Source organism: Haliotis rubra, unplaced genomic scaffold, assembly GCF_003918875.1.
Source record: "Haliotis rubra isolate DU_JTF1 unplaced genomic scaffold, ASM391887v1 Scf1665, whole genome shotgun sequence".
Taxonomy (NCBI): Eukaryota; Metazoa; Mollusca; class Gastropoda; order Lepetellida; family Haliotidae; genus Haliotis; species Haliotis rubra.
The window spans coordinates 16,934-44,171 of NW_025765631.1; the positions used below are offsets into that span (position 1 = coordinate 16,934).

Below are 27,238 nucleotides of genomic sequence, written 5' to 3' on the forward strand. Positions count from 1 at the left end.
CGCCCCTACCATAACATGGACTCAGGTAGTCTTAGCGCTAAGGTGACCGTAATGTCCCTACCATAACACGGACTTAGGTAGTCTTAGCGCTAAGGTGACCGTAACGCCCCTACCATAACACGGACTTCAGGTAGTCTTAGCGCTAAGGTGACCGTAATGCCCCTACCATAACATCGACTCAGGTAGTCTTAGCGCTAAGGTGACCGTAACGCCCCTACCATAACAGGGACTCAGGTAGTCTTAGCGCTAAGGTGACCGTAACGTCCCTACCATAACACGGACTTAGGTAGTCTTAGCGCTAAGGTGACCGTAACGCCCCTACCATAACACGGACTTAGGTAGTCTTAGCGCTAAGGTGACCGTAACGCCCCAACCATAACACGGACTTCAGGTAGTCTTAGCGCTAAGGTGACCGTAACGCCCCTACCATATCACGGACTTAGGTAGTCTTAGCGCTAAGGTGACCGTAACGACCCTACGATAACATGGACTTCAGGTAGTCTTAGCGCTAAGGTGACCGTAATGCCCCTACCATAACATGGACTCAGGTAGTCTTAGCGCTAAGGTGACCGTAACGCCTCTACCACAACACGGACTTAGGTAGTCTTAGCGCTAAGGTTGTTTTATACAACGGCCCCCAGGTTGATAGAGGCAGTGCTAATTAACTGAAGCGGCCTACAAATATCTGGAAAACAGTTCAATCTTAAAACTAATTTTGACGACGAGGCTTGACGCCTGATCCAAAGTACGAGGTGATTTTCACAGCTTTAGTTTTACATGAACTATACTTATACCTTGTTTATATCAAGGTATAGGATGATGTTTTACTGTAGATAAGTATGTCTATAAAACAATATTTTCCAGAACATGCCTTGAGCCTCGAACCCAGGTCGTTCAGGACGTACGTCAGCCACTTCGCAAAGAGTGTGCAATCTTCCTAGTGATGCTTACATTTGTGGTGAATGGCGAATCATGTGGCATATTATGATGTATTGTGGATCCGCCCCCAATTACGCAATTTAAGTTTTATTAAACATTTCTGTCAACTGGGAGAATGTTACTGCTGGTAGTTACCACAGACAGGTGTGGTGAGCAATATCCCACCAATATCACGGCGGGGAAGGCCAGAAGTGGCTCTAACCATGTTGACAATCGAACCCGGCCTTTGGCGTGACCAGTGAACGCTTTACCCACTAAGCTACCCCACCTCTCCTACAAGGGCAGGAACACAGGCCAGTGCAACATCATTTGCCTGCCCCCCCAGCTTTACCATTGCAACATTTATGTACATACACGTTTATATATGGATCACAAAACTAAACTTTAAGTATGAACGATATTAATTAAGCTTTCCTCTCAGTAATTATTGAATGATTTCATATTAACTTATATATATCGTATTGCATACAATGAAAAAATAGGACACCCCACAAATGCTAGTATTTCTCCATTTCTCTTTCGACTCAACCTATCGTCCTGAACCCGACAACCGAGGGAATATTTTAGTCAACATTTCGAGAACCAAGTCTTCTTCTAGACAGCTTGGGACAGCAGACGTCTTGAAATCTGTGACGTCAAAACGGGCGATGATGACGTCATTACCTCTGTACCTGAACTCACGGGCCTTGGTCCTGAGTCGGCAAACAGTGACGTTATGTGCACAAATTTCAGTTAACATGTCCAGGAACATTGTCAACTTTTGAGGACGTTTTTATGTCGGTTAAATTATTAACCATTTCTCCCGCACTTTGTAATTCAAAAGTACTCAGGCTGGGTATTTATGAGTAAACATAAATTCATTCAATGCAGACGAGAGTAAGACATGAATCTGCTAAAAAGATCCTAAAATGTTTGGTGTGTTGTAAACTGGTGCCGACAAAAGCAACTAGATCAATTATATCTATTTAAAATCTGTTCTCTTTCAAAATGCATTCGAGTGCATTATATGTGCATAGCACCATTACAATGTCAATGTGAAGTTACTTAGATTGTTTCCCGAGTTTCCTGGGTTCACAGATTATTCTTACAAGAATAAATGATAAACACATTTCAGGATTATAACTATTAAATTATGGACGATTGTTCGAGCGAATTCTCCTCATTTTCGAAAGATAAAAAACATACATAGGTTCAAAATCGTTAAACATTGTCGGCATCATGTTCCGATTGTAGGTAAGGTAAGACACGCGTTTTTACGATAAATTTATTTGAGTTTAAAAGCTTTGCAACACTTCCTGTTACAGCCAATGTTCTGTACAAGTTGCAGAACGGCAGTAACATATTAAGGGGTCGATAAATGACATGTATGTATTTCAATTTGGGGGGCGAGGAAGTTACTTATTTCAACATGGTCAGTCGTGATAATAACGGAACTGTTAAAATACTAACAAACATGTTGGCCTTTTGTGGCACTTTGAGTATCGACTAGCATCGACTTTTGTAACGGTAACGGTAACTAATTAAATAACATTATCGTATCTGATACATCACATGCAAGGTGCTGTCGTCAGCAGTGCAGATGGTAAGGAAAGCACTGTCATAGTCCTGCGATCAACTGCCTTTGACATCTAGATGAGGTCACAGTGGGACGATTCAAACGTTTACCGTTATGTTCCTGGTGGAAAGGAAAGCAGCCTTAGTTTCGGAGATATTGCATCTATTATTTAATCTAATTAGAGAAGGAGTATGACTAAATTGGACAATGTGACGTATTCCTTGATGAAATAATGATCGTGTTTTCAGAGCGGACAATGTTGACGATTCATGTTCATTGGGTGCATTTCTTGTCCGACGGGAAGAAGGGTGCGCCTCCTTTCACTTGGCTAAACTTAGTTCAGTGTATATTTCGGATCTGCAAGTAGGGCTTTGTTCTACGATATATTGACATGGAGGGAGGGAGATTTTTGGTGTGTTTGAGTGAAATATTCCAGTGCCTGGCAAAACAAACCACTTGTGTTTTTAAGTAACACAGACCCATCAAGGTACTGACATGCCCCTGAAGGACTGTAGAACTGAACACGGCAATGTGGGTGAAATATGATAATTTCAGACATTTAATACACTCAACACTACCAAACTGCCGTTCACCAATTCAGTTGTGTTCACACCCCCACAGAAATTCTACTGAGTGAATGTGTAGCTGAAAGAGTGGTTGTATATCCTAGCCGAAATCAGAACACAGAACAGAACCCGGTGCGGTACCCCGAACGGTGGTGGAGTCCATAACGTTTAACACCTGTAGTTCCGATTCGCCTGATTACGAGTGCATACGCTGACTTGGTTGAGTCATGTCATTCATCTTATCCCAATGTGCTCAACATGTCAATAATTAACTGGACTGCCTACAGACCATAGTCATACAGCTGGAATATTGCTGTATGTGGTCTTACAAACCAAACACAGAATCACACAGTCCACCACAAAGAACAAAATGTTGTACAGAGTTAAGAATTTATTTTATTCTTTTTACGTCTAAACACACACACGGGTACGGCTGTTCTCTCAGAGTCTGAAGAGGGGAGAAGTAATGCCTGAGCTATGGAAATGTTTCCTCTTTCTTCAGCATCCCTCTCTGAAAACAAACAAAATCCAATTACAAATTTATCTAATTTGGCTGTTACATTTTGTTAAAACTGTAGGCTACAGTAAACCTATATTCTATTTCGAACATCTGAATTGTAAATTTATTTCTTGTAAAGATATGTTTAGATTTGCTAAAGATATACTCTCATATTTACAGAACTGCATTTGGCCGTAAATAACGTTTCTTGTTTGCGTAAATAAATATGTAACGTTGCATAGCTTTATGGAACATTGTTGCAACAAACAAGCCTGCGCACAGGGGAGCGGGTCGCTAGATACGTTTACATGCATTAGCCACTGTCGACTTGCAGACCGTGCATAGCCACCGACGAACCGGTGACGTAATGTGATCTGGGCATGTTTGTCATGGCAACAGTAATAATGCATTTATACTGAAATCTGCAAGATGGAAGGATTGTAAGAAGATTAAAAGTCTCAGTGTGTTTCTTGGATGGTGTTTAGTGTGATGCATTATTACCTGCAAAACAAAACCGCCTCCGTGGTGTAGTGGTTAGAGCGTCCGCCCGGAGAGCGGAAGGTCGCGGATTCGATCCCCGACCGCGTTATACCAAAAGACGTTAAAATATGGTACTTGTTGGTCCCTGCCTGGCGCTCGGCATTAATGGCTTCAACACGGCTGGTCGGCTCGGAGTCAGTATAATGTGTCTGAGTGGGGTATTCATGCTTCACTGCGACATGGTATCTCAGTGGGCTAGCACTATAAAACCAGCTTCAGTCTGGGCTAGTACAAGCAGCCGCACATACACATACACACGCATGCACGTCGTCATATGAGCGAAATATTCTCAAGCACGACGTAAAACCCAATTTCACCTCACCTCACCTGCAAAACAAACGTTACATACATAAATCATGGTAACTGTTATCGTATATGGACGTCGCATGGATTGTCTGTCTGGAACTAAATACTAAAATTTACACTGACTGACTTTTTTTGTGTTAACCGTATTGTCGTTGAATAGTAGACACCAAATACGCAAACAAACCATCCCTTCGAAACAGTGATACAACCAATTAACTGACTTAAGTTGTTCACATAATGTAATGATTTAAATCTGAATCGCCAATCAATGTAGCTTCAACACGGCCAGGGAGCGATATGGCGACGGTGACGTGACCTCGTAAATGATATTTTATGTGTACGTAATTTCAATTAACTATGTGTTGTTGATGCATTCAGAGTATTTCTGTGGAAATACGGACACATGAATATATTAATTGGAGCAATACTTTGAGAATTAATTTGGGTATGGAAGAGGGTCACATGACTGTTTCAGCCAAAAGCGGTTCCCAGCTGATGTTTGTAAACAAGTCACTCGATCTCCTTGTGTCAACAACAACAGCAACAACTGGGTGCAAGTACACATCCCAAGGTCAGGACACAGCTATGACGTCAGTACCGCCAGATATGACGTCACGCCACGAAGGTAGCCGGGTATCACAGACGTCCAGCTGTTCCCAGCCGATGTTTGTAAACAAGGGTGCGTTGCAAGGCATGAATCGCTTAGAGTTAGCAAATTAATCGCTCATCCGGGGTTTACAACAGTTCGAAGCGCTTCCGCTTTCTGTCAAAATGGCGGCGCGCGTACCGCTTGGGATACTCGCCCTAATGAAAAATGTCATCGAAGAGGTCATCGACGACGAACCAGCGAATTTAATGACGATGGAGGAATACTTTGATGATGCAGAGCAGGCTGAGCATAGTATGACCTTAGCAGCCTTTGCCCACTTCCCAGAGAAGCAGCCACTCGCATGAGAGAGTATGTACAATCGACTGTCAGCAGGTACAGTCCAGACGACTTCCATATGCATTTCCGGATGTCACGTACAACGGTAGAGCGAACACAATCAGATTTGTAATTGACAACAAGATATTCACGGAACCATAACTTATTTCTATGATATTAAAGGTCGATCGCTCCGGTACCAGTCAAATTGCCCCAGCTACAAAATGTCCCAAACTGAAGCTGCCAAAAAACATGTCCATGACTCCCTCACATGACACCAGGGAGTTGTGATCATTCCTAAATGTTTATGCCTAGGTCCAACACAGATTACATTATCTGCCTGTCTGTTTGTCATTACATAGCATTGAATATCAGTTGGTTTCTACAGCCTGTTCTTATCCTCACCTTTGAACAAGATTAACAAAAGCTCTAGATTGTTTGATAAGTATTATACCATACTTGTGTGATTACACATTTTATTTCATTATTGTACTTCTTTGAAAAAGCATTAATACCATGCTTAATATTAAGAATTCTAAGATGCCTAGCGGTTAGAACAATTGAAAAAAAATACATTATCAGACCATAAAGGTATAGTTTTTTGATGACGTAACAATTGAATGACGTTATCCCGTCACTGCGCCATTCTAGTCTGCCCCCCTCGTAATCGAACCATTTTACATTACGTCACAATGAAAGCGACGTCACGATGCATGTCAGTTGTCATCGCCTCGTACGGCCTCCTACAGGAAACTACACCGTTGCATCCCGTTTCTTGGTTTGCTGTTGCTTCACCCAGCTAATATCACTGGTGGAAACATTACGTTTATGTTTTACGACGGTTGAAATGTCTCAGTTCGTCTCACAAGTTTTCAGCGACACGGTAACGTTCGCAATGTTTACATTCCCACAATGCAATCGTGGAATGTCGCTTGACTACTCAACTTCCTCTGGATGTACTGATCTAAACTTACGTTGGTAGTAGAAATGCAACGTTCATATTGCCCCATATGGTTTATGTTAATAACAGATGTATTTAAAATAATTCAGAGAAGATATTTAATCCGAACGTAAACCGTCATCAAACTGTTATCATTTGTTTTGTTTCTGGTAACGTTCGTCTTAACGTAGGGGGCAAACACATCAATAGAACAGCGCGCCAGTTAGCCCTGTGCGAGGATTCTTAATTTAGGTCACAGACACCGTCGTTTGTTTTCTGCCTTAAATTAATCGTAATTATCCTTAGAAAGTATTAAATTTGGCATCTTAGAAAAGAAATACACTTCGCCCTACCACCATGTATAGTGTAATAAAACACACTTTCGCCCTGAACTATTATAACGTTAAAGCACTCGGACGCAAGCGTCCTCGTGTTTTAACTATAATAGTTCAGGGCAAAAGTGTGTTTTATTACACTATACATGGTGGTAGGGCGAAGTGTATTTCTTAATTACAGTGTCTGTACAGGAATATTCCTTTTGCTCTTATGAGGTAACCAATGGAACCTTTATCAGAAATATCATTTCCTAATAACTTTTATGTAAAGAATATAACATCAAGTTTACAAAAACGATGCATTCCTGGCATGCGGTATATGTCATCATTTTAAATACATTGGTGCATTTTGACTACCCCCTGGGGCAATTTGACCAAAAACCCAGGGCATTTTGACCAAATTTGCTGGGGCATTTTGCAGCTGGGGCAATTTGATTGGTATCCTGGAATATAAGCACATTTCAAAATAAACTTTAAAAATGGTCTAAGATCACCTTAATGAGTAAAGGAGAGTTAATTCTGAAATGTTGTGTTTTAAAAAATAAAAAGTTAATATCGAGTACAGATTTTGAGTTATGGCACTTGCTGTTTCCCTGCCCTGCTGGTTGGGCTGTGAGGACAGAACACAATGACTTGTAAAATGGGGCACAGTATCTAAGCAGGCCAACAGCATAAATAGCCACAGAAAGTTGGACATGTTATTCATAAGCTGCCTCATGTGTGCATGCATGCATGTCTTTAAGTAATTCCAGTATTTTTGGATATAATCATTTCAATTCCCATTTCACCTTACCGATACCACTTCACTTACTGATAGGTGAAAACACAGAAACAAGCACATATTTACCTATATTTTATCATGTGTATAATGGATTTATGCATGTGTGAACTTGGTCTCATCACTATAGAGCTGAAACAAAGCTGATGTGACTTTATTTCATTCACTTGATTATCAAGAATTGTAATTAAGCTCAAGACAGATGCTGAAATAAATGAACACAATATGAATAAATCCTGGAGCTCTGCACCCTCCGATGGCTAAAGACAGGATTGTCAAGTTCATAATCCTTTATGCAATGAGTGCCCTTTCATGGTTTGTGCACACATTCTTGTGTTAGCTAGTGTGATGGGTTCACACAATTTATGATTTTAATAGCTAGTGTGATGGGTTCACACAATTTATGATTTTATTAGCTAGTGTGATGGGTTCACACAATTTATGATTTTATTATCTAGTGTGATGGGTTCACGCAATTTTATTTCATTCACTTGATTATCAAGAATTGTAATTAAGCTCAAGACAGATGCTGAAATAAATGAACACAATATGAATAAATCCTGGAGCTCTGCACCCTCCGATGGCTAAAGACAGGATTGTCAAGTTCATAATCCTTTATGCAATGAGTGCCCTTTCATGGTTTGTGCACACATTCTTGTGTTAGCTAGTGTGATGGGTTCACACAATTTATGATTTTAATAGCTAGTGTGATGGGTTCACACAATTTATGATTTTATTAGCTAGTGTGATGGGTTCACACAATTTATGATTTTATTAGCTAGTGTGATGGGTTTACACAATTTATGATTTTATTAGCTAGTGTGAATGTGATTGGTTCAGTTCACCCATTAATATTCATTATAACACAGTTTGTATTTATGATGTTGAAATTATATTTAACATGATTCTCAAATAAAGCTTTTGAATGGCAGTCTTAAAGATTGTTCTTAAGACATCGGTTCGATTCCGGTCAATGGCATATATCGAGAATCCTACTCACTGCATGTATCGTTTATTAAGCAGTCATATTCTTGTTTGCATATCCATCTTAACATAAATGTGAAATATATTCTTTGACATATTACCTCAACTTCAGTGCATTCCACTAATCAATTGGATTTCAAAGGTCTGTAATTTTGTGTAAAGAATTGTACTTTTCTTATACAGTTACTGTTTTATAAACACATGCCTTTCTTTTTTTCAAAATCTATTTCCACTCATTTTTGGGAAAGATGGATTGGAGATAACTGTTAATATTGCTTTGTGTTCTTTAAGTGACCAGTATAATTAGTATATGATTTATCATGTTTTTGTAGAGTCTGCATTTGAGCAGCGGATGAAATGTTACCTTGAAAGGAAGGGAAGTGATCCAAGTAAATTTCTTTTCTCTTGAAATAAATATTGTCTAGCCTGAATTAATTGATATAAATTAAAAATAAGATCTTTATTGCAGATTCTAATTGGTGAAATAGCAAGCTCCATGAGTAGATGTGTATCACAGTCTCTAGAAGGTAAAGTATTGTCATCCTTATGGTTCCTCTGTACCAGGGAATCTTACAGAGAAGTTGGAGATAAGTTTGGTATTGACAGGGGAAGAAAAGGGTATTGTTAAGGAGGGACACCTCTTAGGGGATGCAGCGTACCCACTCAAAACATACCTCTTAACACCATACAGAGATAACGGTCATCTCATTCCTTCCCAAAAGCGATACAATCATGTCCATAGCACCTGTAGATCTGTCATTTAAAGGGCATTTGCACTGTTAAAGGGAAAATTAAGAAAGCTTAAGTATTTACATATGGACCTCACTACCTGTATACCTGATCTTGTGGTCACAACATGTGTGCTACACAACCTGATCCTGACACATGAATCCCAGTGCTATGATGACCAAGGAAGTGACTATAAGCCAGAGACTGAGATGGTAGATGAGGCAGTACCAGACAATGTTACCAGATTAGCTGGGTCTAAAAGGGACCACATTGCATCTCAGATGTAGTGAAATGATATGCATAACTGCATCCTTAGGGGTAGGAAGTAAAAGACTATATGTAATCAGGGCTCAGTTTAGAGCTTTGTTAATTGCACTGGTCCAACCCAATATTATTAAGTGCAACCTAGTTATTGGTCAACCTTGAACCAGGTGCAAGTCAATTTTTGAGAAACAAATCAACAATAAATCTAACATTATAAGTATAAGTATGTCAGCTCATTTTTCTTCTAAACTTTGAATTGCTGTGGTACCAAAACTTTGCTATTTATAGACATGCTTTGGCTATGACAGCTCTTGTAAACAGGGATCAGCTGTGTGTCTGTGTGTCTATGGTTTCCTGGGTGCTACGTCACAGAAATATGTTTACGTGCACTGAAATCTGACGTTTTAACACACTGCATTGCAACTTGAATTTGGCTGGTGCAACTAGGTTTTTATCTTAGGTTGCACCTGGTGCAAGTAGAATAACATCTCTTAAATCGAGCCAACTAATAGAGTGAATAGGAGTATGTCACTGAAAATGTACGAGGTGTATGTGAGATGTTTCACATATCCTGCATAAAAACATACTATGGACTGTATTGAATATAATAATTGTTATTAGCAGCCACAAAGTCTGATGATGATATTATAATTATTTAGAATCTATGATTACATGGTGGTGAAGTGGCTATTCCTGTTCTTACAAGTATGTGATTTTAAAAAACAACAACTATTTTTCATTGTAAGTCAAGAACATATTTACTTCTTTCCCTTTCCTTCTAAAGTGTACCAGGTACAGGGATGCTAATTTTGACAAAATGAAAGAAATAACTTTAACATAACAAGAAAATAACAACACTGATCACTGGGTTGTGAAAATAGAACAAGGCTCCTAAACTCACATACATGGTTATCATGTGAGCTACGCATTGTCGAGCTATAATTCATCTTTTCTCAAATAACAAGGAATTATAGCTGAAACGTTCTCTTGGAAGATAAGCAAAACTAAAGACTGAATTTAAAACTGTGTGCAACTATTTAGCTTCATTATGATGATATGCATTTCACAATGTCAGTTATCATATCTTGGTTCTCAGTCTTAATCCACTGATATCATGGCACACAATGTCAATACGTTATCATATCTTGGTTCTCAGTCTTAATCCACTGATATCATGGCACACAATGTCAATACGTTATCATATCTTGGTTCTCAGTCTTAATCCACTGATATCATGGCACACAATGTCAATACGTTATCATATCTTGGTTCTCAGTCTTAATCCACTGATATCATGGCACACAATGTCAATACGTTATCATATCTTGGTTCTCAGTCTTAATCCACTGATATCATGGCACACAATGTCAATACGTTATCATATCTTGGTTCTCAGTCTTAATCCACTGATATCATGGCACACAATGTCAATACGTTATCATATCTTGGTTCTCAGTCTTAATCCACTGATATCATGGCACACAATGTCAATACGTTATCATATCTTGGTTCTCAGTCTTAATCCACTGATATCATGGCACACAATGTCAATACGTTATCATATCTTGGTTCTCAGTCTTAATCCACTGATATCATGGCACACAATGTCAATACGTTGTCATATCTTGGTTCTCAGTCTTAATCCACTGATATCATGGCACACAATGTCAATACGTTATCATATCTTGGTTCTCAGTCTTAATCCACTGATATCATGGCACACAATGTCAATACGTTATCATATCTTGGTTCTCAGTCTTAATCCACTGATATCATGGCACACAATGTCAATACGTTATCATATCTTGGTTCTCAGTCTTAATCCACTGATATCATGGCACACAATGTCAATACGTTATCATATCTTGGTTCTCAGTCTTAATCCACTGATATCATGGCACACAATTTCAATACGTTATCATATCTTGGTTCTCAGTCTTAATCCACTGATATCATGGCACACAATGTCAATACGTTATCATATCTTGGTTCTCAGTCTTAATCCACTGATATCATGGCACACAATTTCAATACGTTATCATATCTTGGTTCTCAGTCTTAATCCACTGATATCATGGCACACAATGTCAATACGTTATCATATCTTGGTTCTCAGTCTTAATCCACTGATATCATGGCACACAATGTCAATACGTTATCATATCTTGGTTCTCAGTCTTAATCCGCTGATATCATGGCACACAATGTCAATACGTTATCATATCCTAGTTCTCAGTCTTAATCCACTAATATCATGGCACACAATGTCAATACGTTATCATATCTTGGTTCTCAGTCTTAATCCGCTGATATCATGGCACACAATGTCAATACGTTATCATATCCTAGTTCTCAGTCTTAATCCACTAATATCATGGCACACAATGTCAGTACGTTATCATATCTTGGTTCTCAGTCTTAATCCACTGATATCATGGCACACAATGTGAAAGCTGATTCAAAATCCCGTTTTAAACTTCCCCTCCCCTGAAGGTGTCTATGAAGATGAAACAACATGAATGATCCCTGCTTTGGTCTCTGATACGACAATGCTCTTATCAATCCTTTCAGATTATCCATGGTCGACAGAGCTGTTATATACTATTGTAAATAACTTAAGGTACACTCATCTCCTTCATATTGTTATTTTGTTAATATGTTATGTCTTTTGAGTAGTATACTTAATCATTAATCGTGTAATTCTTTAAGTATATTTAACATTGGCATATGTGTAGGCTGAAACAATATTGGAAACCTGTGGATGCTTGAGGTTACAACTTCACATACCTGTTCAAAACATTAATACATATGTGTTAAATAGACCACTATGACAACTATGTTGACAAATCTAATGTTGTCCAAAGCACTGTAGCCAGTGTTTAAATGATGGTGACATTTTGAATACCATAGATCTAAAGTTAGTACCATCTCATTATTTGGTATAAAATGACATAATGTTGTTGTTTGGAAGATTTTGGATATATCTGGAGGAAATATAGATATTTACTAACGAATACTAAAGTGAATAATTTGGATGTAACACATTTTCCTTTGTTGTTATTGTTATGATGTTTCCATGTCATGACATAATTCGTTTTAGATTTTGTAAGTATTGCATGAATGCTGCATTCATTTTGTGCAGTTCTTCCAACTTTTGTTTTTGAATTTGCATATTCTCATCATGCATTTTCTGAAATGCAGCAAGCCTGGCTTCTTTTTTTTTTTTTTTGTTCCATGTGCACCTGGAACCAATGGGGTGCAGCTGATTTGCTCTTTTGCTTGCCTAAAGGCTTTGGGGGAGTGAGTGAATTTGATTCATTTTCAACTGTGTTTTGGTTCTGAGAAATACTTTGGGGCTCAGGGTTTGTGTTTGAGAATTCGGGCACCATTGTACTTTTAACAACCTTAGGAAAGATAGCATTGTCATCTTTCAGAATTTCAAACATTTGATCAAAATATTCCCATTTACTTCGGGAATTCCCACTTTTGTTGTTATGGGCAATGGTCTTTTTGAAATGGCTTTTCAGATTCCGAAACTTGCGCTCAGCATCAGAATGGAGGATGTTATAGCCAAAGTTGCGCATTTCGTTTGCAATGATCCTCCAAACAGATATTTTTGGATGGGTTTGTTACATTTTCCTTATGTTCCCGGTACTTTCCCAACAGGAGCTTCGTGGACTGGCAATTCCATTCAAAAGATGGTGTATCTGTGAAAGATTAATTCATGAAGATTAAGTAATTCAAGATTAATACCAAAACAGAACTGAAGGCAGGGCTCCAGATAAAGGGCCGTATCGGCGTATGTACAGCTAAAAAATATGCATGATACGGTGGGAAATAATTTAGAAAACTTAGCAGATACACACCACACCAGTGGTGTACAGTCTCAGAATCATTTACAGATGTACTTATCTGAAAACGTATTATTTTATTGTTTTACTGCATCATTTACACAAGAGTAGCAATGTTGTGGTGCATATATGAAACGAAACACAAGATTACTGATACTGTATTAAACTCCATTCCGTACTCGAAATGTACTCCTAAGGTTTTCCAGTACTCATATACTGCAAAAATAAGGAGTACGTCCTCCTGATGTTGAAAAATTTTCTGGAGCCTTGTGAAGGTAACAAATGGTAAAAACAAAATAAGTCTCATTGTAAATGATAATATTTCTTCTCTTGATATGAAGATTAACCTATGATCTATTAGAACATGACATTGCTACACACCCTAAATGTTGACATAAATGATTTTCAAGAGTAATGAAAATGCTGACCAATTTCATTTCACTGACTACTTGGCCTACTTGTTCAATCTTACAAAAAAATAACCACTAATGATTATGGTCATAATTAGCTAACATCTGACAAATCATAATGTGACAATCATGTCATGAATGAAAGTAAATATATTACCAACCTATAACATGAATGTTGTCACCTGTAACAAACAGAGAGAAACCACAAAGCATCGCATTCTCCAATAAGTGAACACCATTTCCCATTCGAAATGAGAATAAACCTTCCAACTTAACAACTTTCACTGGAGCAGACTGCCATTTGTGTATTGTTTGTACAAAAATATCTTATTTAATACCACTGGACTTGTTGTGGTGTTTGGCAGACTATATGCATTACTAATATCATATGATAAAACTTTCAAACAAATAGCATTACTAACCGTCTCCTGTTGACTGTTCAGACTGTACAGTCTGGCTGCTGCATGATGGCTCTGTGGCTACCAGAACTGCCGAATTCCTTTCAGTATCTGCCATGGGCCCTTCCTCAGACTGGAAGGTAAGCAGATGTTGACTACCGTCGTTTGACATCTGCACAAACATGTATTTTCAACTGTAAAATGTCACTGAAATGTATGACATTGAATTGATAAAAGATGTAACTCCATCATTTGTTACAATAAACAACATACCAGATTACATGTGACATTGCTTGAGGATAAATTAGTTGACGTATGACTATCCGTGTAGTTAAAAAGAGTAGATCTTCTGTTTTAATAAATTCCAACTCACAAGACGATGACTGCAGATGACTGAATCAAAACTGCACCAGTCAATCAATGGGTTCAGTATCCATGGGTGGATTTCTGCCACAGCCTTCTCTCCAGTGGGGGTCAGGTTTTGCAGGATGTGTGGATAAACCTGCTCCGAATAACCTTTCACAATTACCGATGTGCCCTAGCCCATTTTCGCCATGAAGGCGTCGCTTGTTCTCTGATCTGACACCACATATGTAGCTAAAATATCCGTGCTAACATGGTGGTGGTACACTTGTGGGATCACTCTCCCAAGGGGTCCAACAGGAGAGGTCATGTCCCCTAGACAAAAACAAAAACAGAGGTGCCCTTATCCCTTGTGTGCCATAAAATAATTGAAGTGTAACCAATCAGAAAAAAGAAATCATTGCATTCTCAGACCAGTCACACTACTCAAAAGTAGTCCAAGAAACCCTTTTTTTCACAATACCATGATACCAATCTACAAGCAGATTGACAAAAAGTAATGTTAAAGAATCTGATGTTGTTTGATTTCATTGGGGTGGCATACATGGTTTAGAGAGAAAAAAATCATTAACTGTGCAAGGCATTTAATGAAATATCTTTATCTAAGTTCAGCCTCAAAATGATTGGTCTCTGTCACAGTAATCAATATTTTAGCGCATGTAATGGAATAAACAATATCATATCACATATTACAAAATATGAAACTGTAACCAAATTCTGATCATGGTTACAATACCTTTTGGATGTAAAATAATGAAATCATACTGTGACAATCATGTCATTAATTCTATTGACTGATTCAAAGAAAGTAAGTACATTACCATCAAATATTGCGAATGTCACCTGAAAACAATTGAGAGAAAACACAAAGCAAAATTCGAAACTAAATACATGAACAAACATACACACAAGTTAGTAAACTGAACAAACATACAGGGATTGGGAAAGGCGGGGGCCGTGGGCCATTTTGCACATTAGAATATAAAATGGCTCATTAAAATTTTCAAGTTTACTATTGATACAAGGGCAGTGGCCCATTCAAAATTCAGTAAATGTCTAATAATCCTGAAAATGGCCCATTGTCAAAGTTCTCTATCCCAATCCCCGCACACACCCAATTGATGTGACTATGCAACATTTAGGGAAATATTTTGTTATGGAGTGGGGACCCATTTTGGACAACCCTCCCCATGTACCTGTACAATTATTTTTATATATCCACCTTTAAAAGGGCAATATGCAAAACCGCTGAGTATTTTGTCATAAACTGATCATTTACCCCAAAATGTATATTAATTTTTTTAACCCCTCGTACAGAGGCTGTCGACTTGTGGGATGACCCAGCCCTGATTCCCCTAGAAATATCAAAACAAATGATAGGTTCCTTAGTTTATTCATTTGTATGTATCATTATTCGCAATTACTGAAGCTGTTTAAGGGTTCATACTTACGACTGCATCTTTAGAATCAGTAGACATAAAATCTATATCTTTGTAAATTTACTCATTCGGCCCATCTGACACATAACAACAACAAGAAGAAAAACATTCAGCACGTAATGAGCGTTATGGTGCTTCAATTATTGTAATTTAAATATTTTTGTGCATGGAGGTTGAATAGTGTCTATCTGATATGCACAACATACCTGATGATACTTGGTCATTGACCCAGTCAATAATTTCCTGTGCAGCTGTCAGAGTCAAATTTCCCACGGCCGCCATTTTGGTTTGAGAAAGAAGCGACCAAAGTCAGCGATTGGCGCGATTGCTAGCGGCTGAAAGTTAGCACCCCGTTGTTACGCCAATCGCTGCACATCGCTTGGATTGGTAGCTTGCAACGCACCCCAAGACACTTTCCTTGTGTGAGCAGCAGCTGGGTGCCGAGACCGTGGAGAGTCATGACGTCATCATCGCCAGATATGACGTCACGCCGCGAACACAACAGTTCTGGTGGCAGATCTTCAGCTGAGAGATTGTTTTCATCTCGGAGAGAGATAACAGTGGGTGGGTGTAGCATGTACTCGGTCTCTGTATATTACTGTTCCTACATGAACATCGATGAAACTTACACATTTATACCAACGGATAGGAAATTTAACCCCCTGGATGCCGACTTTTTTTTCAGGCGCCCATTTTCATACGGTTTGAAAAGTGAACGTTGTGCGAGAATTGCGCTCGCGACGTCCTGGATCTACGCAAGGCTATAAAATTACCACGAAATGTAGAATTAGAAGATAAATAATTTGGTTTGTTCAATTTCCGGGATTCATTGGAATTCAACATAGGCAAATTTAGTTTAAAACCGACGGCGTTATTTATCGATATTGTAAACCAATTTGTAGTGAGAAGCCTTATCCAAGGAGCTCTTTGAATGTAGCGCGATCGTGTGTCGCAATGCGGTTAGCCTCTCGTGGTCAGGTTCGCTGTCGCCCCAGATACGAGAAACGACAAAAAGAAGGGTTACGCTATTACCTAATCGGGGAGATAGGTTATGTCATGTTCGAAATGAATAACTGTCAATATAATACACAAAACTAAATGTATTCAGTCCTTTTTAAACTTAAACTTGATGAGTAACATAACAATCTCAATTACTGCAATACCACTGGAATTGCAATGACCATGAAAGAATTCCATGTTATGGTACCATCTCCACCACATCTCCAATCTTACGTAGACTTAGTTCAGCAAGCTAAACGTCGTGTTCCTACCAAGGCATACACCGACGTTTAGCGTCCGATCAAACCCTTAGGTACAAAATCCGATTGCTGTCTTACCTTGAAAAAATTATTTAATATTCGACAACATTGTATTCATCACTAGCCTCTACTTTCCACTTTCAGGTTCAGCCACTTTGCCTCGTGACGTCACGAGGTCGTGCGTACCACTTGGGTTTGTTAAAACGGCGATCGGCAGGGAAACGAAACAAAGCATTTTAGGATACTTTTTAAGACAAATACACGAACGGACTTGGTACTGGCGGGGAGTCGATTTGTGATTGCTTCAAATGACAGTAGTTGAAATATTAATGTATTTTTTTAAGATAAATAATGAAATAATACAAAATTACCAATGTTTGCTATTTATAATTTCCTTTTTGTCTGTGTACAGATATTGTTCTATAATGTTAAAACTAATTTCTACTGTTGTCTCACCAACGTTTTCCTTCCCTTTTTTTCACATTGACTAAGTTTGTTTTAACTGTTAGGATGAAGTGCTGTTGGTAAGTATACTTTGTGTTCTTATCTGCATCTTTTTCAGAATACCCAAGCGTCTGCTACATTCCAAGTATGCACACACAGTGTTCAAATGTACAGAGCATATAAAAGTTCCGTACAGAATTATAACAGCAACTGTTTAAAAAATCTTCAACATCACAGTATATAAAATTTATTTAGTCATATATACATATATACATTGTACACAGTAGATTCAACTGTCGAGTGGAATGCCTTTGGTTGTACAACAAGGAGAGTTCTATGGATATACACCTTCTTTAAAATGATTTGCTCGATAACGGTGTTAGTAGCTACACCGAAACGTCACTCATATCATATTAAAGAAGGTGTATATCCATAGAACACTCCTGTTGTTCATCACACCACCTTCTAAATGCCACTTAAACAAGCCTTTGGTTGTGTCAAGCCTGCGGGATAGCTCCTTCATCTTGGAGATGAAACTGCCAGCATTTCTAGGTGTCTCATCGTGAGTGAAGGTGGGGAAGGATAGGTATGATCGCCCGGGTGTTACTCGAAACAAGTGTTCCTTTCACAAGCATTTTCACGATGAGTACAAGGTTCTTGTCCCTGATGACGGCACGTCTGCGATGACGGTAGACTTCGCTTTCCACAACGTCGTCCATGGCCTCTCCAAGGGGACCAACAAGTTGGCTACACTTAGCCAGTGTTTTGGAGGTGTAGTGGCCCCTTGCTTCTTTGAGCAGATCCTTGAACAATCTATTAAATAGTTCGTTCATCAGATCTGCTGGACGATTTCTTCCCATTCCATTGATAGTGCGATTCCACCAAAGATCATGCCTCAACTTTTCAGGTAGCCACCCATTAAAGACATGTTATGAGGCGGTGTGCAAGGATCACATACTTCACGTGGCGTTTTCTGAAAAACTGCACAAGATCAATGATCCAGTGTGAGATCATTGCATCGCCGTCTCCTTCTCGGACGGCGTCCCGGCGGCACTGCAAATTTAACCCACTCCAGAGTACGACGATGTTGTATTTATACTTGGAATCTGGCCGACTCGAAGTTGCAGGTTCTTCAGTCTTCTGCTTCTTTCGTTTCCTCTTGCCACTCTTCGGTTGCAAATCTCTGCATGCTTGACAGCAGAACCAGGCTCCTTTTGGTACCGTTTCTGCAGTTAAGCCAACACACTTCCAGTGGTACCATTCCTTTTGTGTACATTTGATTTCCGCGGAACAGCCGATCATTGGTTCGTCCTCTCCCAGATTCTTGGAGCAATAACAAAGAGCATAAGGACCTTCACTGTTATCTCGACACTCATTGCTGCAGTACTAGGTGTTTGGCAGATTTTCTGGATCCACATCAGCACAAGAGTAGTGAAACCATTGCCCCTTTAGACACTGTCCCCTCTTCTCGCACCCAATGAAATCTTCGTCCAAGTCTTCATTGCAGCAGTACAATTCCCGTTGCTTCTACCTTCAGTGCATCGGTGTTAAGTTGATGCCACACGTGTGACGTTATTTTCTGGCATATTGCATCCATATATTCTTTCCTCTTTTCTTTGGACTCCGTCTCTATGTCAACTGGCGGGTTTTCTGGACGATCTGAGGTGTTCTCAATCCCTAAAAGTTCCATGGCCGGCAACGTGACACATCAGCTCCCAGGAATGCGAGAAGTTGTCACTAATGTCTGCTTTCACATTTCGGAAATTGCATAAGGTTTTCAAGTAGAAAAGCGTTCCCTTTTCACCTCCACTTGCTCCTTTGAAGAATTCATCAAAGTGATCTTGTAAAAAGAAGCATCTCCTTGTGAAACTCTTGGGCTGATGGCTCTAGACCCCCAAGTCGTGCCCATTCATCAAGACCATTGAGTCGGGCTTTGATGGCACTACAGCCCCATTCACAACTGAGACCATCGCCAAAAACCAGCTTTTGAAGAGGTTTATTGTTGACATTGGGTACATATTGCAGTAGACGCTCATAGATGCCAATAGCCCCTTGGGTTGTACTCGGATTTTCCTAAAAAATTCCAAGGTTTACCAGGAGACTCCTTTGTGCTCTTGAAGGAGATGTTGCACGACGCAATCGCTGAAGTTCGTTTGGAACCACCCGAGGTGTTGAACTAACATCCTCATTCGCTGCCTTACTTCATGGAATTGTTCTTTTGATGGAATAAACGATTCAACGGGAATGTCATCTGCCGATATTGTGTCTGTTCCTGTGATGTCAAGGTGAGTACTGGGTAATCGGTTTACGCTCATGTAGGCCAAAGCAAAGTTGATGTAGGTAGTGCCGGAATCCGCAGTAGGATGTCTGTTGTAACCTTTTTCCTGACATTGTCCCAGCAAAAAAGTGAACCCCGGGTGGAGTGACTCTGAAGCAGCTTGTGGTGTTGCAGGAGATTGTTCACCTCCGACATCCATAACAGACGTGCCATCCATGACTTCAGTGTCAGCATCTACATCTTCGTCCCAGTCATCATCCATAACATTAACATCCTCACCATCAGGATCCACCTCTTCCGGGTCTTCCAGTGATTCAAGTTCAGCCTCACTCTTGTGTGAAACAATGTCTTCGCCATCATCGTCAGAAGGGTTCACCTCCTGTTCTATGTTCTTGCTTGCCGACATAGCAAGGGCGAGTTCTCTGTTAACTTCGGCATTGTCGACAGGGAGAGGGTTGGCATCTTCATTGAACTGTCGTTCGAGATCCTCTTTACATTTCTTTGCTGCAGAATCAAATTCTGCTCAGAGCTGGTCAATAGCTGACAGAGTCCCCTTATTACCGAGACACAAACCCGTGTGGCTAAATTGGTCTATGGACTCTCGCTTCAAACCGCCACGTCAGAGCTGGATTGAGTAGACAGTCTGGAGGAAACTGCATGTCTTTGGGGCACGTGAGAATAACAACCCAGCTAATACAGTTCCAGCGAAGGGTTTTAAGTTCACTACCCTTTCAGTTCCTCTTGATAACGAATCCTCGCCTAAAGATGTGGTGGCGATGGCTTTCAGCAAGTTTTCTATCACAGGTGCAAGGACATGCAAACGTTCAAACGTTGTCTCCCATGAAAAATCTTCAATAAAAGGCAAAGTTAGGTAACTTGTAAGGGGAAAGTCACTCTTCAATAATTACCTCACTTCCTTCCTGATGAGAGATTTCACAACTTATGAAACTGTTGCTTACATCCGGGAGCGGCATTGTACAGTCCAGAAATAGCCTTACGATATTTTCGATTCCGAATGTGAGAGATGACTGATTCCCATTTGGCACCAAGGGATCTCTTAGTTGGTCCTTTACTGAACAAGATCTTCCGTGCGCCAGCAGTTGACTTCTGAAATTAAAGGATCATATAACTGTACCATAATCCCGTATGTAGGGGTGTAAGAGTGAATGAGTGAGTTTACTTTGACTTAACAATATTTCAGCTTTATGGTGGCGGTCTGTAAATAATCGAGTCTGGACCAGACAATCCAGTGATTAACAGCATGAGCATCGATATGAGGAATTGGGAACCGATGACGTGTCAACCAAGCCAAGTGAGCCCGACCACATAATCCCGTTAGTCGCCTCTTACGACAAGCATGTGTTACTGAAGGTTCATTCTAACCCGGACCTTCGCGGGACTAGGGTTGTAAGAAGTATCGATTGTATTTAAATAACTAAATTTCCGTTTTAATATATGATGCTTTTAAAGAATTTGTAAGAAGTATGTGATATGTAATACTGCACTGCGCAACCGGTCCTGACTTCTAAGTGATTTATTGTTCATAATGATGAAAATAAGCATTATTTCATTGAATCTGACTCAATTAATCACAGTACCAAAAAGGAAGCAACGGTGTTATTAAATAGGATCGAGGTTTATCATACTTGACTCTAGTATAGTTTCCCCTATACATTACAGACTTTCATACCCGATTGTCTTCATAAATTACTACAAGGTTTCAATTTACAAATTAAGCATAGTGATTTTACTTGTTTAGAGGTCACATGCAACCAACAAATCAAACATAATTAAAACACAGTTAGCACTTATTCATGACATATAATAATAATTGCTGGTTATGAAAAAACATATAAACAAAATTATAAGCGTACAATCGCAAATCAAAAGTGCAATATTGTGTACTTGGGTTTACTTCCCAAGAAACGAAGCAGCCGGGATACCGAACCCAGTCAGAGCGGGTGGGTGTGCACTCAAGTGTAACGCCTGGTTCATTTGCAGATGCCCTCACGGCTCACTGTGTGTGTATATATAGAGATGTGGGGGCTTGTAAATACATTCTCATTTTTTGTGTTTAACATTTTGCAATCAAAAGACATCATAACATGTCATGTGTTCAAGTATCACACCTGCCTGTCTGTGTAATTACATAATGTGACAGAGACCGAACTCGGGCTATAAATCAATGCATTTTTTATGGTGTATAGCCTGATAGGTGTTAAGTTCAAATTGCATGTGGTCAGTGATCGCAGTTGTGTATTAAATATTGTCATTAGCAGACAGGCAGACAGACACACAGGTGTCAATAAAACAAGACATTGAGTTTTGTCTGTGACAACGACATATCTATATCACAGTTAGAAATTCTGTCAACTCTAAATAATGCCATTGCTTTAAGTATCGAACTGAGAAAGTGACTCGGTAAGAAGAACGTGTGGTGAAATAGACAAATGAAATTGTATAAACAGTTAATTTACTGTCATAACATATAAAAAAGCTCGCGCCTGTGAGATATCAACAAAATATTAGAAAAATAGCTCACACCAAAGCCTTTACCGAGTATTCACCGGTCAACCCGCTTCCAAGCTGCGCGAACCTATTTAGCTGCGCACGTGCTATGAGCGCATCCCAGCTGTTGAAACCACTTGAATTCCCCCCAAAACTGGGGGAAAGTTAGTGAATCGTTTGAACTCCGATTTCGCGCGGGTTTTTTCATCGCGTTGTTTTTCAACTTTATAAGTTGAATTTGCATTTTTGACGATTTGTTTCGGTCCATACCGAAAGGTATCAGATTCTGCAAAGTTGTGTTTAACGTTGTATGTGACCTTTAAGGTTTTAAAGATAAAAGCAGGCCCTGTTAGTAAAGTAAGGAGTAAATATGTAATCACCACTGTGTGATTTAGTTAAGTATAACTAAATACCACACAACAAATTAAAGTAGAGAACATCAATACTGCCAAATTCGCAGCACGTGCTTTATAAATATTAAGTGGGGGGAGGGAGGAAGGTCCTATTGCGGTTGTCCGGATTGTTGGGGTTCAAGGGTCACTCTAGCTGTTGATTGTGATAGCAGTGAAGGGGAGACTGACTGACTGACTGAATTTGGTTTTACGCCGCTTTTAGCAATATTCCAGCAACATCACGGCGGGGGACACCAGAAATGGGCTTCACACATTGTGCCCATGTGGGGATTCGAACCCGGGTCTTCGGCGTGACGAGCCAACGCTTTAACCATTAGGCTACCCCACCGCCCCAGTGAAGGGGAGAAGGGGAGGGGGATGTTTGAATGCATATTGGAACTGACCGTCTGTCAGATGCCAGAAAGCGCAGATCACGTGACCACTGTATATTGTCAGTGTTACAGACTTTCCCGTGCGACTAATTAATGCAGTGCAAGAAAAAAGCTTGAAAAATAGGGTGTTACCTTAGAAGCATCGACGCTTGTACTAGTGCTTGGTAATGGTTCCTTTGCTTGTTCTCTGGGAAGTTTCGTTCCAATATATCCTGATAGAGCGGTTCGTCCCCAAAAATTAGACAAACTCTGCTTATACTTGTTCACATTCACCAACAGCGCCCAGCACTTCGGACATAAGAAAGTAGGACCTCTTGAAGTTTTCACTGGCGTGAATGTGGAATCCGTTAGGGTTCTCAAAACTTCTTTCGCCGATCCACAAGATCCAGGTAGAACTTTTTCTAAACTAAATCGCATGTATCCTTTACCATCGGGTCTTGACTCAAAAAGCGAATCGGAGTTGGCACAAGCATTATCCATGTTCAGTCCAAGGATGGATGTAAACTGCCTGATGACGAGGTTTGACCAGTGTTAGTGTCGGTACAGCATCAATTTTAGTGCTAAAGGGGAACAACTGCAGATAGGCATGCATATCATGAATGGTCAAAACGTTCTCGGACTTTTGCCAACGGGATACGGGAAAACTTTGTGTATGTTTATACCACCTATGATTACCGAGAAAGAGAGCATTACCCTGATAATTTCACATTTGACTGCACTTATGCACGATATGTCAGAAAACATTAAGGAATATGGAATTTCAGTTGCCAGTCTTGCACCGTTGGACACAATGGCAATAGAACAATCTGTTGTAGACGGAGTGAGAAACGGAAAGTTTCAAGTGGTGTTAGCATCTCCCGAGACGGCTTTTAAGAGGTTTTGGAAGGATGTGTTTTTGTGTGATGTTTGGCAAGAACGAATTTAGTTATTGGCAATTGATGAAGCTCACTGTATCTCGGATTGGGGTGAGGATTTTCGAACTGATTACAGACTTATTCACGAACTTAGAAGCATACTAGATTTCCGGTTCTGACACTAACGGCTACCACAACGTCGAAGGTTAAGAGTGACATTATGAAGTTTTTGCACCACGAAAGTTGTGTCCAAGAAACCTGACAGGCCAAACATTTTCATTGAAATAAAGAAACTTAGCATACGTAATCATACTGAATCGCTGAAATGGTTGATAGATCACATTAGAACCAAGCAAGAGCTTGCGAAGAAAACTATGGTGTTTTGCAGAGAGGTGGACACTGTCTCAGACATTTTCACTCAAATGAGGGTACAGTTAGGCGACGATACATATGTTTCTGGGACAAAAGATTCAAAACATGGCCACTACCGCCCTTGGTATGGGACTGGATATTCCTGATGTGGACGTTGTTGTCCATGTCGGATGTGCGAAGTCTGTCTTATGTTACTGGCAAGACGTAGGCCGGTGTGCCAGAGATGGGAGAAGAGGATATGCGATTGCATTATGTGACAACTTCACAAAGTCACGAAAAAATACTGTTGACGACATAAAAGACATTGTCAACAACGTAACATCGTCTTGCTCCAGGGAGAGGCTGATGCAACAGTTCGAAGGGGATACTGACACAAAACGAATTATTTCTTGTGGACAGTGTACAGTGGACGACATCTGTCCGTGTACACTTTGTAATTGTTGCACCTACTGCAGATCAAACTGTCCTTGTCAAGACGTTATTAATTACAACGTGGAAAAAGTTATGGCATAAAGTGGTTAAGTTTCAGTTGAAAAGTATGTGTACTTAGGACCATTTATACGGAGTTTGTTGTATTTAACCAAGTGGATATGTTCATTTGTGATGTTGAAGAGTTTGTAAACAGTTGCTGTTATAATTCTGTACGGAACTTTTATATGCTGTGTACATTTGAACACTGTGTGTGCATACTTGGAATGTAGCAGACGCTTGGATATTCTGAAAAAGATACAGGTAAGAACATAAAGTATACTTACCAACAGCACTTCATCATAACAGTTAAAACAAACTTAGTCAATGTGAAAAAAGGGAAGGAAAACGTTGGTGAGACAACAGTAGAAATTAGTTTTAACATTATAAAACAATATCTGTACACAGACAAAAAGGAAATTATAAATAGCAAACATTGGTAATTTTGTATTATTTCATTATTTATCTTAAAAAATTACATTAATATTTCAACTACTGTCATTTGAAGCAATCACAAATCGACTCCCCGCCAGTACCAAGTCCGTTCGTGCATTTGTCTTAAAAAGTATCCTAAAATGCTTTGTTTCGTTTCCCTGCCGATCGCCGTTTTAACAACCCAAGTGGTACGCGCGACCTCGTGACGTCACGAGGCAAAGTGGCTGAACCTGAAAGTGGAAAGTAGAGGGTAGTGATGAATACAATGTTGTCGAATATTAAATAATTTTTTTCAAGGTAAGACAGCAATCGGATTTTGTACCTAAGCGATTTATCTTTCGATCCGTGTATCAATATACATGCGATGCTTCGTTTTTCAATGTCTCTGGAGTCAGAAACGTTCCCGTTGAAAATCGCCGGGAAAGTGCTCCTCATAAAATAGGCTTCGGACGCTAAACGTCGGTGTATGCCTTGGTAGGAACACGACGTTTAGCTTGTTGAACTAACGTAGACTGGCCCAATCAAGGATGACCACATGGATTTGATCGTGTAAAGTTAGGCCTACTGTCGATTAACGAAGCTGACATTTATGGTAGAATTCTGTATGCCCTGAAACATTCCCATCACGGATACAATTGAAGAACTTTACAAGTGTGAAAAGGGCCAAGATGATGAAACAGTGGCAACGGCACGAGAATCGACGCGTTGGCGATCAGATCCCTGCAAAATGGCCGAGTACGACCTCTTCCGTACACTGCTGGATTCGGTGCAGTATGATTATAAACTTTCAACTCGATTCCGGCATGGGATAGCAGAATGACGGCTGTTGCGCGAAGGCAGTGATTTGTGTATGTGTGTGGCAACTTGGCATTCTTGGATATGTTTTTCATAATTTGTGACAGTGAATTTTTGCCAACGCATCGTGACTGAAGTGAGGTGTACCCAACAGAATCGCGGATATCGACGACAGATTTCGGATGTTGAAAGAACGATTCATTATTGGGATTCATCTGGGATTTGTACAATTTGAAGGATGAAACCGGACACAAAAGGTAAGATGTCAACATTTTTAATTGTTTTGATATGCTTGGGCTTGTGTCAGTGGGATTTCCTAGACTGCATTAGTACCTTTTAATTATTACCGATTAGTATTTATTTTTTGCTATTTTAGTATATCATGATATTATCATTCAGTGTTAGATCAGATGTAAATCATGTTGAAAGCTGTTTTTGAGAAAAAATAACTATATTTGCTTTTATGCCTTTGATAATTCTGTTTAGAAGCCGTGTGACAGTCTAGCGAAAGGGAGGTAACTAACATGTAACTTCCTTTTGGTTGGTTTACAAAACGTTAAACGATGCACACCTCTGAAGAAAATTGTGTTTCTCTCAGTTGCTTTCGATAATGACCCATCAATTATTTCCCTCAGGCCATTCTCATCAACCTTAGCAAAGCAGGATTGTGGAGGGACGCTCGGTGTACAAGATGGAGCCGGGTCTTTACTTCACTATCATTTGATCACATATGATTATGTGCCATGTGATTGTATACACCATCATCTTTGAATAATTCTTCCAAGAATTTGTCGTCTTCAAAGATTGTATCAAAATCCCAGAGAAAGAATTTGAAGTGGTAATGTTCCTCAATTATGCAAATTCATGCAGCGAAAATAGTACGGTATTAGTGCCAACGTATTAATGTGCGGTTATTAGGCCATCAATTTCAGGTATGTCGAACAATATTCGACAAGGGTAATTAACCAATCAGATTGCGGAAAGCACTCACTATTGGTTTACAATATTAAATTTCCTATCCGTTGGTATAAATATAAGTGCAACTACCTCGGCAGTTTGAGAAAATGTTGTCCATTTTTTTTGTTATGCGTTAAAAAACAGTAAATTTCTCTGCTTTTATCGCGCACCGATAAAAGCACTGTGCTACGCATTTTATTTTAATTTAATTTAATTTTCATTTTAATTTAGCATCTTTACGGAAAGTATGAGCGAAGAAAATA

The 27,238-nt window shown here is 39.6% G+C and overlaps 1 protein-coding gene across 1 annotated transcript; it reads left to right on the forward strand.

The window, feature by feature from the left end:
• The first annotated feature begins 23,587 nt into the window (after positions 1-23,587).
• Positions 23,588-24,833, forward strand: LOC124272115 (probable Werner syndrome ATP-dependent helicase homolog 1). The gene is given in 3 exon segments (XM_046707266.1): positions 23,588-23,624; positions 24,192-24,421; positions 24,423-24,833. Coding segments are annotated over 3 exon segments (678 nt in total).
• Positions 24,834-27,238: the final 2,405 nt, after the last annotated feature.